General features: G+C 35.6%; 1 protein-coding gene across 1 annotated transcript; it reads right to left on the reverse strand.

The window, feature by feature from the left end:
• Nucleotides 1-14,457, reverse strand: pdcd6 (programmed cell death 6). The gene is made up of 6 exons (XM_059524459.1): nucleotides 14,275-14,457; nucleotides 11,718-11,779; nucleotides 5,764-5,808; nucleotides 5,087-5,245; nucleotides 4,749-4,858; nucleotides 1-700 (listed from the first exon to the last, which is right to left on the reverse strand). The coding sequence occupies exons 1-6, from the start codon at nucleotides 14,355-14,357 to the stop codon at nucleotides 602-604; spliced, it is 558 nt and encodes a 185-aa protein (XP_059380442.1). The 5' UTR covers nucleotides 14,358-14,457; the 3' UTR covers nucleotides 1-601.
• Between the last annotated feature and the right edge of the window lie 189 nt (nucleotides 14,458-14,646).

Raw genomic sequence — 14,646 nt, forward strand, 5'->3', positions numbered from 1 at the left:
TCATTTTGAAATGTTCCAGTTTTTAATAAAACGGTTATCTTTTTTTTTATTTTAACAGTTGTAAGGCATCATGCATGAAAAAGGCATACAAAAGCATATGTACCTCCTTCCTAAATAAAAGGTTGAATTACGTTGTGCAGATTAAAAATATAATTCATTACAAATATATGGAAGAGCTGACAGTCAATCCAAATAAAAGGATCTTATGGCGAAACACAACCTGCTCTCACAGTGTTTCATTGTAAACATGAATTCAGCCAAATTAAGAAACATTAGTTCATGCTTCGACATTAAGGAGGTTTATCAAAAAGCATGCAACGGAGTAGTAATATGATTTTCACAATGTCAACATCCCTTAAACACAGAGTGAGAGTGAAATTACAATTCTTTCAATAATGGTTAAGATCATAAAGAAATATGATATGACTACTAACAGACAAACAGACAGACAGACAGACAGACAGAATAAAGAGTCATGAAGATCCCGTCCCCGTGTCGTCCTGTAGAGGATAGTGTTGACTAGTCTCTGCTGCAGACCGCACGGGGAGGGACATTTGGTGTTTGGCACAGGAGAGTGCAGGCGTGCTTGTGCTGTGCTGTGCTATACCACGTTGAAGACCATTGAGAGATACTGCTCGTATGACACCTGGATCCAGCCGTCCTGATCTGTGTCATATCGCCGGAACACGTCAGTTAACCTCTGTTCAAAAGAAAATACACAATCAGTATTAGCTGTAAATCACTTCATAATGATTGACCTTTCCAAACCCATAGACTTTTGTTCATAAGTTGAACACTATTCAGGTCACGCTTTAACATTTAATTACAATGAATGGGAACTTAAGATTTTTAACTTCAGTAAAGACAAAAGCACCATGAAAATATAGAAATAAAAATGTATATGTGTCATTTATGTGTCACAGTTAAGCAATTTATTACAAATCTTCTGAAGTCCAATTATAGCTTTATTAGGAACAGGTCAAAATGTAGGTTTATTCGCTGAAAATCTTCGCCTCCAGTAAACTGAACCACTATAACTGGAACACTAAATCAGTGAGCTTAATTCAAGAACCAGCTCAGAACGATTCATGAACAAATGGTCTGTAATCTGTAACCAAGTAAAAATAATTTTACCCCAAAACCCTTTTTCAGTTATGCACAAAAGCTATTTCAGTTTGCAGTAAAAACATAGTGGGCCCTATTTTAACAATCTAAGTGCATGGTCTAAACAGGTGCCAATTCTCTTAATGAGTAATGGGTGTTTTTTGGGAGTAACATGCAATAAACAGGGTTTCCACCACTGATGTAATATAGAATATATAGATCAGTGATTTCCACTCCAATTTCCAAATCTCTCAGTAGATTTCTGTAGAGCTTCTAGAAATGCTTCTAAATGGTGTAATTACTTAGTTTGTCCAGCAGAGCACGTGTTTGTTGTTCACCACATTACAGTTATCAATGTATGTATATATTCGGTTTATGTATATACTGTATTCTATATACAGTATCAATAAAAAGTTGACACTTGAATGGGAAGTGTGTCCAAACTTTTGACTATACTGTACTCTTATTCAATTCAATTCAATTTAAATTTATTTGTATAGCGCTTTTTACAATACAAATCGTTACAAAGCAACTTTACAGAAAATTATGTTTCTACAATATTTAGTAATAGCTTATAAGTGGTGACTGTCAGTTTGTGCACGTATGAAAGGATTTGTAGAAAAATTAATACAAGATGTAGTCAGCCAGATGATGAACATTATTAATAATTAATAATTATTATATGATGCAGTCACACTTGTAGCAATATTAGTTGGTTCTGTTGTTGATTCAGGGTTAGCATCATCTCTTATATAGCTTACACATAAAGAATATCGGCATCTATAAATATTTTTATTTTTTCATGGGTTTTTTTCATTGATATTTTTGCTAGAAACATACAAGAGAACATACAGAGACCTTAAATTATATATATATATATATATATATATATATATTTATATATATAAACAGACTTTTGCATGAAAACAAGAAACTTTTTTGTGCCCTCAAGAAACTATTCACATGTACATGGGAATTTTTTTAATGCTTACACGATTTCTAGTTTTATATAACTCATTTCCTTTGTGCATCACTGCCATCTTGCCATAAATAAAGTAATAGCATGGATGCACATAAATTTATAGAGATCTACTTGCTCAAAAATTGGCTTTCCTTATAGTAGCACCTCTAATATCAAGGCCTAATGTCCAATTTAACCTCTGCTGCGGTGGAAAATCCATGAAACGAAATGGGCTGATGGCATAATATTGTGTCTAGTTCAAGAGTCTATAAAAAAAAATTGTTTTATAAAAAAACAAAAAAGGGGTTCAAAATGTGGCTTAGGGCACTATGTCATATTTCAAGGCCTTAGGTCTCTTTAATGCATATTCTATGGTGGCCAAAAAAACACTGCAGAATGGGCTGATGACACAATAGGTGCTAAGTGTAATGGTTTCTTGTGCACATAAAAGTCTGTATATTTTTTATTTTTGCAGATGTCCTTGAGATATTGTGAGATGAAACCCAAAATGCAAAATGAAAAAATGCACTTTGCACCAAGTACACCAGTCGAGTTTGACTCTAAAGAATCACTAAAGAATCACTAAACAGCTGCCACTTTTTATATGATAAATGTATTTTCATTAAATTGTAAAATTTCTATTATGAAAAAATACTAACACGTTCTTTAAATAACGAAGAAAAAATATTGCGCCAGACTTTAGACCAGGTTTGAGTTGGTCTATGGCGCAGTCTATTTTCAGTTCCTCAAATTAGCAACACGCCAAACAATGCGCCTGCCCCGGCCTGAACACACCTCTTTTTTAGACCAGCACGTCCAAGGGTGCACAAATGGGCACAAATGCATTCGCTAATTAAACAACACGGTGCAGGACGGGTTAAATGAGAACTGTGTCGGGCTGAAACTAGCAAAAACACTTGCACCGCTCCTTGCTCCACATTGCGCCGGGTGTCAATTCCAACTATGCTATGTTGTGCCAAAAAGCAAAAAAAAAAAAAAAAGATTAGAAATTGCTGTTATCAGTTGTATAGTTTCTTTTCGCTTCCTTTCCCCTCACTCATAAGCAGATGCTCTCCAGGAGCAAGGTTGGAGATCCCTGGTCTGATGAAGTCTGAAGACAAGTGGTCACAAGAGATGCATTTAAAATGCATGTTATGATCTTTTTTTTTACATTCCCCTATTGTATAGTTGTATCTACATTTTATATTTTTATCTCGATTTTTAGGCTTTAATGTTAATGTTATCTTTGTGCACCGGGGGTCTGAGAGTAACGCAATTTCAATTCTCTGTATGTATGTACTGTACATGTGGAAGAATTGACAATAAAGCAGACTTGAACTTGAATGTGAAATTGGTGAAGCCTATGATTGGATCTCTGAAAACGCATGCCTTTTTGTGCTATCGGAAACTTCCCACTTCTGAAGTTTTAATTATGAATTTTTCATGTTCAAGTGTTTTGTTTTCGGTATGAACAGAAATAATGGTGGACAGCCTATTAATTTTTACATCTTCCCTGGTGACATTTTATTAAAGCCAAAAGGTGTAGATTAGAAGATACTTAGCCAATATCCTACGGATTTTAGATATAATATAGCATCCCAATTATTTGTAGCCATACAAATAATGATTCCTAAATTTATTTCAAATAAATGAAATTTTTGCTATTCGAACCGAATCTCAAAACACACTTGTAACCAATCAGCAGTAAGGGGCGTGTCTTGTAATGGTAGAAAGAAGAAGCGAGTGCTCAATTAGAGTGCACAGGAGGGATATTAGCAGTTCGACCATAGATAGAGAGATGGCAGATAATAAAAAAAAAGGGAAATTAAAAAGAAGGGTGATAATCAAATATCGGAGCAGCTTGCCAGTGGTGGAAATAACTCATGGAACAGGAAGGCCCTGCATCGGACTCCGAGGTTCTGTAGTTTTTCTTTTTGATAGGTGAGTGACGTTGATTTTGGTTTATCTGTGTTGGCTTATCTATGAATATGCTTGTGTGTCATCGTCATTATGTCAGGGTTGTGTACGTAAGTGTGGGGCGGAGATATCAAAATCCTGTTGGGGTATGGGCATGTTTTTCAAGCCCCTTTCACACTGCCATTCCGGAAAATACACGGGTAATATGTGCCGGCAATTGTTCCCGGGTCGCTAGATTTTGCACTTTCACAATGCCAGTGATTACCCGGAAAATGTGCGTACATTCACACACAACCCGTAAAGGTCCCATAAAGACACGTGACATCAGGGCGTGACGTGTAATGTACAAGTCAAAAACGCTAGGCACGTTAACTTTCAATTAAGCTGGTGAACGATCTCAATCCAGGGACTTGTTTGCTTTCACACAGAAGGCGACCCGGCAATGTTCCGGCAAATTTCCGGGTCCAACGTGCAGTGTGAAAGGGGTTTTATATACATCAATAAACATGACTGTAATGACAGAAGAAAGCAATGCAGAAAAACTATTAAAACTTTACAGTTCTACTGTATTATTTAAGCTTGACAGCCCCAGTATTTACTTTCTTTATATTAAAAAGAGTTGCCAGGGCATTGAAAATTCTCCTTTTTTGTTCCACAGAAGAAAGAAAATTATCGGATTGGAACAACCCAATGAATACCGGCCGATTTCTGGGTGAAATATCCCTTTACAGAAATTGCAAATGTTGCATCTAATGTAGATCATTACCTGTAGTACAATACAGCACTGAATGAAGTCATCAAAAGCCACTTGGCTCCTCTTCTGACGGTCAAATTTCTCTATCAGTGTGTTGTAGAACTGATCTGAAAGACGATAACCTGTGCAAAGAGAGAAGCATTTGAAGTTCAGTGTTTTCCTCAAGGGTAACGTTAATATTTTTCCATCAGTGGTTCCTTCAGTTTATTTGTCCTTCCTCTAATTGGTTTTGTGCATCAGTGCCCCTGCCTCTCATTCCTGCAGGACTTTCTTTAAACACCTCACCAAAGGCATCTATCACCTCTGGCTTTCCATTTGTAGCAGTCAATAAGCAAGCATTACAAACTCACCAAAGCCGGTAAGAGCCTGTTTGAGCTCGTTCTTGTCGATAAACCCTGAGTTGTCCCTGTCGAAGGTGCGGAAGATGTTCTGCCAGTCTGTGATGTACTTCCAAACGCCGGCAAATTCATTGAAGTTAACCCCGCCTTTGTTCTCCCGATCAAACATAGCTGAAAAGAAAGAATTGTGGGAAGCTTTGGTCACATCTAATCCTCAAATTCACACTTAATTGACATTTTATTGATGCTTGGATTTATTGTGTTACTTAGTATTATAAAGTGACTGGTCTATCAAAAACATGTATAATGTTAACAAAGATTGACGATGTTTGAGATGGTCAAAAACTTTTGAAAATCTATAGTTCACAATTGATAAGTCATTTTGGTCATGTGTATCCACCTGAAATGAGCCGAAAGTGATCACCTTATACTGGAGTTAGGAATCATTACACTTAGTCAATTATTATTGACTAAATTTCTCAAGAAAAGCTCTGCAGATTTCCACGTTCTGAGCTACTTTTCAGGCAGATGACAGCTACATTTTTTCCAGTTTGAGCTGAAACAACTGAACCTTTCTTAGCTAAGTGTGCTAATAGGAAACATTGCAGGTTGTCATGGAGCTCACAAACAAACAGAGGATAATGGGACATGGGAGGTTTTTGTGAATGCAAGAAAATAACAATACTCACATATAATTGATCTGACAGTCACAGGGTTGAAAGGTGTCCATGTACCTTCGGATGATACAAAAACAGATAACGATATAAAATTAAATGATTAAAACATCAAGCAGAAGCTTGACTCATATGCCATCATTCCTGCAAGCAAAATGTTGTTATGTCATGTTTCAGTTAAAAACCAACATGAAATGATCTCCGCAAAGCATTTAATGCATTTCTGCAGTGTGACATATATTAGCAAAATAGAATTTTCAATGAAATAATGAAGAACAGAAATTGATTTTAGATATTAAATACATAAAATCTAAATTTTTCATGTTTGTGTCACTAAAAGTAAATCTTTTTCTAATATTTCCATTTATTAGGTAGATGTTTGCCAGTGCTTGATTATTTTTGGTAGGCTGTTAAAACAGACTTTTTCCACTGTGTGCGGTCTCTGACATCAATGGAGCTTTGGAATGCTTTTTTTTTTTGAGGTTTTATTAATTCACTTTTTTTTATATATATAATTTATATACATTATGTGACATTCTATATGAATGAATGATCGTGATAGTGTAATATAATAGTGGTTAGATTAACAAACAAAGAGCACTGCTCAAACTTTAATGGGCCTCTGTTGCACAAATAAGAATTTAGAGTTACTTTATTAAGGATGTTACAGTGCATTTAAATATATTTAATTAAACACATGCACTTACTAGGGTTCGAGTTAAGATAAGGGTTAGTTGGCTTAGGATTACATTTATTACTATATTATGTACATGTAATGTGTAACAACGACACTGAAAAATACACAGTGTAAAAATGTGTCACTATAATATCAATTAACAACGTGTACTTACTATGGTTTTAAGTTAAGAGTTGCTTTGCATTAGTTACTTGTAATGATGCATAATTACCCTTATTACTATTGTAGATACATGTAACAAGTATAACAAGGAACCAGGGTTACCAAAAGGTCCTGCACCTTTTGAAAGCACAATTTAACAAAAAAAAGTTATGAACAAACTCTTAAGAATAAAACGCACTGAGCAGTCATACACAGTAAAACCAGCAAAACTAGTATTTCATATCATTTTAAGAGAGCCAGAGGTAACAACACAGCAGTATAGATTGTATTTTTTCCTTCTTTGTGGCATTATGGTCATAACACGAGGTAGTAAAAAAGACATTTCAGGTACGCTTCAATAGACACCCTTCTCTGACCTTGAGGAACACACTTTATAGTCTAAATAGGTCATTCTCTCATTCCAGCTCAGTGAACCCTCCTTTTCTGCTTTGGCTGATATAACACCATCATTTGTTTGAGCGGGCTTATCTTAGCACACCTACAACACACAGTGGGCACATTGGGGGAAACAACATCAGAAGACACAGGACTGAAACGTACAGCTGTGAAATAAAGCCATTCTTCTTAGCAATGCTGAGTCACGGCCTGACACACACTCACAGAGAGAGAGGAAGGACTTGCACTGGTGATGTAGAATCAGGGAGTAATCACGATGCTCCTCTAGTTGGTGGGATGGGGATAGTCTAGCTCCAGGAAGCAGGAAGAACAGAATGGGAAAAAAAAAAACATTTGTAATGTTTTTTAAAAAGGAGTGCGTTCCTGCCAAACAAGACCACCAAGGTCACCCTGACCTTATTAGATAGGCTGTTGGAAATAGAGTGAATAACGTGGTGCCATCTTAGAGAGAGAACGGCTGCTAGTGGCAAGGACTGGAGAGGAGGCGGGTCTGAATTCAGGCACAAAGACGCCCCTATGTGCTGCACACTGGCTCCTGTCACAGCACTGCCTACTCCGGGAGGAATCATGGAAAAACAGCAACATTCACATCACTCCACTAGACAAGTACACAGCAGTCTGCCGCATACAACAACACTGCACATGTTAACACAAGGACTTCTTTTTATATCATATTCGAGAGTCAAACACAGCTGATAAAACAGCATTTTATGTTATCCGTTATGAGACTAAGCTTGAAAAAGGTACTATATTAACCTAAATCCAAATTTGTGCTACCCCTGCAAGCGGTGAGAGAATTATAAAAAAAAATTAAAAATAAATAAATACTGGATGTAAATATTTCTTACAGGTCACAAGACCGTATTTTGTATAAAAAGTAACTTTTTTTTTTTTTACAGAAGTTAATACTTTCATTCAGCAAAGGCTTATTAGACTGCTCAAAAGTGACATTTATGTGATACAGATATTTATAATGTTCTTTTGAACTTTCTATTTATCAAAGAGTTCTTTAAAAAAAGAATCAGGATCAGTTTCCACAGTTTTAATCACGACAACAGATTCAAACATTAACAAGAGATATTTCTTGAGCAGCAAATCAGCATTCGGGGGAAGTAGTGGCCTGATGATTATAGATTTGGACCCATACTCCAAAGGTTGTGGGTTCGAGTCTCGGGCCGGCAGGAATTGTAGCTGGGGGAAATGTACAGCGCTCTCTCCACCTTCAATACCATGACTCAGAAACCCCCCAACTGCTCCCCGGGCGCCGCAGCATGCCCACTGCTCCAGGTGTGTGTTCACGGTGAGTGTGTGTGCACTTAAGATGGGATAAATGCAGAGCATGAATCGTGAGTATGGGTCACCTCACTTTCATTTCATTCTTTTATATTAGAATGATTTCTGAAGGATCATGTGACACTAAGACAGGAGTAATGGTTGCTGAAAATTCAGCTTTTCTCTAACTGAAATAAGTGACATTTTAAAATATATTCCAATAGAAAACGGTTATTTTAAATTATAACAATATTAAACAATATTACAGTTTTTACTGTAGTTTTTATTTTAAATGAAATAAATGTATAAATAAAATAAAAATAAAAGTCTTGCTGAACTTGCTGAGATTCTTTTCTTTCATAACATTTTCCCGACAAGACATATTGCTTTTATATTTTCATTTTGGAGGCCTAATGTGAGGAATTTTCTTCCTAAATGTCACTGTGTCATCACATGGAGATCTGAAAAAGAATAAACTTCAGGGTTCCTACATAACCTTCTTATGATACATTTTCCTCAAAGGTCAAAATTGATAAATGTTAGAATAAGAGTGGTATTTTGACAGTTTGAATTGGATCATAATTTTTCTTATTTCAGTGATGGTCAAACTTTCATTTTTAAAATTCAGTTTAAACCATGTAAAGTTGCATTTCTATATACAGTAACCGCCGACTTTCTTTTCAGGTGACCACTGATAAGTCTTAATTTAGGACTAGTAAACTCAAAACACCCGATTCAATCTGAACTCTGATGCCATTAACACCACAAGCAACACTGCAAACTATCCTAAAACAGGCAGCAGTTCACTTCTGAGTGAAATAAGTGAAATAGTCCTATGAAACAGTCAACCAAGGCTAAACATGCATAGCCTTTCCAAGCCCTGACAGCGAGTTTGAATGCTTTCATTTCCATTTATGCTTTTTGAGCCAAATTAATTATGCCCTGGTCACAGGAGTGAAATGATAATGCAACAAGGCTGGAGCCAGTGAACTGAATGGCTGTGACACAGTAAATCAAAGCTGCCCACTGCCACTGCTTCACTTACAGTAATGACCTCTGATATAAATCTATGTGAACAGCATTACTCCAGCAAATGCCTAGAGAAGCATCTGAGAAAATCAAGAGTGCGTAAATATGTTGAGCCAGCTAAATGACAGCGCTGAGAGGAGAGCACTTTTACTGTAAGACAATCAAATAAAATCAGACACCCTGAACAACAATAATAATAAGATAGAGAGAGAGACCGAATCTATGGTCACTGTTGTCAATAGAGAAGACATAAAATAACAATACAAAATTTAATTGTATAATAAAACTTGTATATTTTAATTAGTAAATATCTTTGAGTAAATACTGCGTAAAACGAGCATCAACTTGTCAATTCATGTCCCATTTGTCAACAGTTGCTTTTTATGTATATCAGCATCTGTCATCCTGCTCAGTAGATATAGTTTTTCATGTATTAACAATGTTAGATATACACAGCAATATTGATTTACTAATGTATTTATTATATTGTTTTATACATAAGCAAATTATTCTGAAGCCATTTTATGTGTGGAAGAAATGACTTAATAGATTAACTTGCTTTAATATATTAACAAACATTAATATGGAGATATAAGGTTGAAAATTATTGAATGATACATAAACTGCAGTCATATAGAGCCATATTCAGCACATTAGCACCGAGGTCAGATGCCTGGAGCAATTGATGTGTCTCTGAGGTGCATTCAGAGACTCAGAACAGAGTAATGGACTTTAGCAGTGCTGAAAGCATTAACACTTTAATGTCTGTACCCTCCCTTAAACCAGTGGTTTTACTCTGTTTTACCACAGAGGAAATTGCATTTTACTTTTTTTTTCACTTTACATACAACCTTACAATCCTAATAATTGTGACTTAAGAAATAAAACCATGGAGGAGTCGTACACTATTGTTCAAAAGGTTAATTACATTGATCAAAAGTGAATTTTACAATTTGAAAGCCAAGTGCACTGACAGAAACAGATAAAAGGTAGCAAACATGTTCGATAGGTTTTGTCAGTTCAGTGTGTCAGCATCTGTTGGTGTTACTCGTTGCTTATTTATTTTTGCTGACTTGAACATGTTGAAGCGCCATTTCTGAGGTTTTAGAATATATGAACAGTGACATACTGTAATTGGTTGCCCGTTTACAATGGTCTGCATGTTCCGGTCTAAATTAGCACTTACAATATTTCCATTTCAAATAAATGCTGTTCATTTGAACTTTCTATTCATCAGAAAATTTAAGAACAGTGAAAAACTGTATCACAATTTTCAGAAAAAAAAAACAAGGCACAATTGTTTTCAACATTCATAATAATAATAAATGTTTCTTGAGCACCAAATCGGCATATAAGAATGATTTCTGAGTGACACTAAAGACTGGAGTAATGGCTCAAATACATGCAGCCTTGGTGAACATTAAAAAAAAAAATCATATTTTCAAATTTTACCCCCCCCCCCCCAATCTCTCTCAGTTTTTGATTGTTGACTGCACTAATGAAAATAATTTTCAAGTAAATGTTAAACATTATTCTTTGATTGGTGATTATCTATAATAACAGACCAATATTTTTTCCTGAACTAGCCAGTCCCTATTGCTTTATTTAGGATAAATATTACCCATTCTTGCGTAGTTTGTTTATTTGATGAATATTTCTAAAAATAGCAATCATTCCAATTTAAACTGTATTTGAAAGATTATGGTAAAGGTGGCATAAAAGGCATACAAATCTTTAGAAAATTTGTAGAAAATAGCAAAATAATATTTTGTTTTACATTTTCAAGTTCCTTTTACAGATCATTTGTCGAAAAAATAAAAAATAAAAGTAATGTTTAACTGCTTCAGGCCATATTTTGTACTCTATACATGGAAAACGCAGTGATAATTATTTGAAATTTCCAATAGTCATCTATAAACTGGTATCAATGGTGGTTATGGCTTGGTATTTCATGAACAAGAACATTTAGCAATAACAAATCAATGTGGGCATTTATCATTTAGCAACAATACTGTTAACATCTTTATGCACAACCATCTTAAAAGAGCATCATCAGAAAGAAACAAAGCAATGATCTTTTTAGTGGAACAAAATTAAAGAATATTTTCATATGGAAATATCAGTCTGGAACATGTAAATTGTGCTATTGCCAAAACAATAGTGTTGATAAAACCATCATATGACTGTTAAAGGAAAACACTTACTGTTTGTACAAGAAACATGTTTTTCTGCTTTAAGGAAACCTGGTTCCCTTTATTAATAGTCTGATATTCAAAAATGAAAGTTGTTTGATGGAAACCCCACACAATAATTATACTTGAGGGCCTTTGCTGAACATTTATCTTTAAATCAGTTGGAATATGTTTATTAATGACTTAAAATAAATAAATAAATAAATAAAAATAAAACATACCATTTGATAATGCCTGCTGAAGCTCTGTGTCTGATATTGCCCCGCTCCTGTCTTTATCTACCCTGGAGGAAACAGAAAAATTATGAATTATTTGCTAGCCAAAATAATGTAATTCATGTTTTTAAAAAACTTTTGTTTGATAGTGAATGACTTAAACACCATAACAGTGTCTAGAACTATAATGGGACAAATAGGAAACAGTCTCGGGATGTAAGCCTTGTCAAACGAAACTGAAAGTGAAAGCTTGTATAGAGAACGATTCAGAGACCTCGTGTTTCAATTGTAACACAGAAAAAGGTCCATTCATTTACATCTAAACAGTTTTCTTTTCCTTTGAGTTTACATATGATGCATTTTAGAAGCCAGATGATTTGTTCTTTTATATCCTCACATATTCATTCATTGGTTCACTGATGTTGTGAAGGCGCGGCCCCATGCTGACATTTTTATGATTCATTTCAGTCAAGACGTCAGCAATGGCTTTAAAAGAGGGAAAGTATGTCTCACGCAGAGCCGGTTGGCTATTTCTGCTTTAGGGAGTGTCTTTTCCATTACACATATGCCATAAATCATAAAAAGGACACGTTTCCATTACAGGCCTTCTGAGCTGAATTTAAAAGAATGTCATTCCATGTGGAAATTAGTCTGTTTTGTAATAAAGAGATTATGGTAGGAAGGGATTGAGTTTTACAAAATCATGTGCTACATTATTATGAAACAAGCACGAAGCAATATGCCTTAGCACACCAACAAAACCCCTGTATTTCTAGGCAGCTACTGAAAAAAAACATTGAAAAACAGAAGTGACGGGCTAGAGAGAGGCCTTCTCGATAATTTGGACACCTAAAACTTTGAAAGAGAATCTAGTCTAGGCCATAACCACATCAAACTGTGAAAGGAATGTCTTGTTGGCTTGTTTATCTAACAAGACCCTGCCCAACCAGGCAATATTTGAACTTGTGACTCTTAACAACCATCAACCATTTTGAAACAACCATCCACTCTAATCAGGCTATGTGTAGTGAATTATGATAAGACATGGTTTGAGATCATTTGATCTAATTTACTAGCTGGACTGACTAAACCACAATTTCCATTTAAGGAAAGCATGATCAGGAACATCTGGGTCACTTTTTCCTAAAAGAAAAAAAAAAAGAAATTAAGTCTATATTTATCCCACTTTCACTGAGTTTAGAGTGACTGACTTTGGTTTTCCCAATGTTTCATAACTGTAGGCTCTCAGATTGAGCTTTCCCCCCTAAATTCTCTATTATATCACAGCGATCAGGCTGAATAACAATCGTACCACTGTAAGTTTATAGGGTTTCAAACTGGGATCCAGGGACCCTCAGGATGCCACAAGACTGTCTTTAGATCTGTCTTTATATCTTTATACACTATATATATATATATATATATATATATATATGTGTGTGTGTATATATATATATAGTTTTTTTTTACACATAGGATAGAGGGGTACCTCGCATGAAGAATATCATATTTAGGGGTCTCTATTATTTTTTATTTTATTTTTATTTTTTATTGAAAACCCAATGCAACCTCTTACTGGTTATATTTACTAAAAGTAATCATAATCCAGCCATAATACTACAAAGTTCACCTTGCATTTCAAGATTGTCTTGGAAACCCTTAAGTAATAAACATACTCACATATGATTCATATGTAATGCACAGATCAACGCTGGTGACTCACTAACAGTCTTTAGACATTCCCGAGTCATATGACCAAGGGACAATCCTTCATTTGATATTGAAAATATTAGAATATAACAGGAATGTTGCTGGGTTTAGTTGTTTGAGTTGTATATAGCCTATTTCTGCGTTTTGGCGGCAGTGTAATTCTATAAGGGGCGTTTAACGAGTTCTTGAGTTCAAAACGAAAGTTGAACTAATTTTAACTTGACAGGGCATCTTAAAAACAGAAACGTAACGCTTGTAAACATTGACAACATAGCGTCGCGACGGTCCGATACGTCGTCGTCAGTATGTGTATTTAAATCAATATTAACATAATAATAATAAATAGTGCACCTGAAACATAAGAAGATCGCGTCCCTTGTGAACGGCCCTAAAGATTCAGTCTTCTGCAGTATTACATAATTTATTACTATAAAGACGAGTAACTTAGTTAAACCAAAACAACTCACTCTCTGCTCACTTATACACGTAAAAATAAGATCATGTGGCATTCGAAACTGATAAAAACGACGCACATGTGTAACGTTATTCATCTCAAACGCTTAGTCGCAGTAGAAACTAAGTTAACGTGAACTGTGTTGAATGTCGTAATGATGAAAGTCAGACGAGAAGAGTCTGCTATCAGCTGAAAAGCAATCGAAAAACGGCGGAAGTAACGTTAACTACAAAATATTACAGACATTTGCTTATGTGAGCTATACAATCCTCTACTAGTTTCCCAATGCATTTCGTATCTTCTTGTACGTGACTTGCAAGAACAAGCAAGCTCTTTCCTGCAGCGCTTGTCAAATCGACAGGCGTTCAAATGCGGAATCCGTGGCCGTGTTTCACTCACCTCTGAAATATATTCCATAGAAAGCCCTGATCTGGCGGCGCGTTGTTATAATGTGGTGGTCTATACTGATTATGGTAGGCCATATCCTCTGCTTGCCCCGCCAAAAGATAAAATGCGCTCTATGAGCAGCGAATTTCAACTTGCTTAAAATCTGACTCTAAAAAATTCTTCACGCAGAGGCGTGGCGTGAAACTCCCCACTTCCCATTAAAAATTAGCGAACGTCACGAGGGACCGCCCCCTTCGAATTCTCAGGGGACTTTCCGCTGTTTTCATTGGCTCGTCTCATGACAGCGCGGACTGTTTGCGCTAAATGGGCGGGGCCAACAGTCTGACAAATGGAAAATGTGAAATGTTCTTAAATTAAATATTT

The sequence above is a fragment of the Carassius carassius genome, chromosome 35 (genome assembly GCF_963082965.1).
Source record: "Carassius carassius chromosome 35, fCarCar2.1, whole genome shotgun sequence".
Lineage (NCBI taxonomy): Eukaryota > Metazoa > Chordata > Actinopteri > Cypriniformes > Cyprinidae > Carassius > Carassius carassius.

What these genes read in the sequence shown, in the direction of transcription:
- pdcd6 (XM_059524459.1), bottom strand. Translation starts at nt 14,357, where the DNA reads ATGGCCTACCATAATCAGTATAGACCACCACATTATAACAACGCGCCG. An exon ending in GACTGTCAGATCAATTATAT is followed by an intron (nt 5,246 to 5,763) that starts GTGAGTATTGTT and finishes CTTTCTTTTCAG; the next exon opens with CTATGTTTGATCGGGAGAAC. An exon ending in ACAGGCTCTTACCGGCTTTG is followed by an intron (nt 4,859 to 5,086) that starts GTGAGTTTGTAA and finishes CTCTTTGCACAG; the next exon opens with GTTATCGTCTTTCAGATCAG.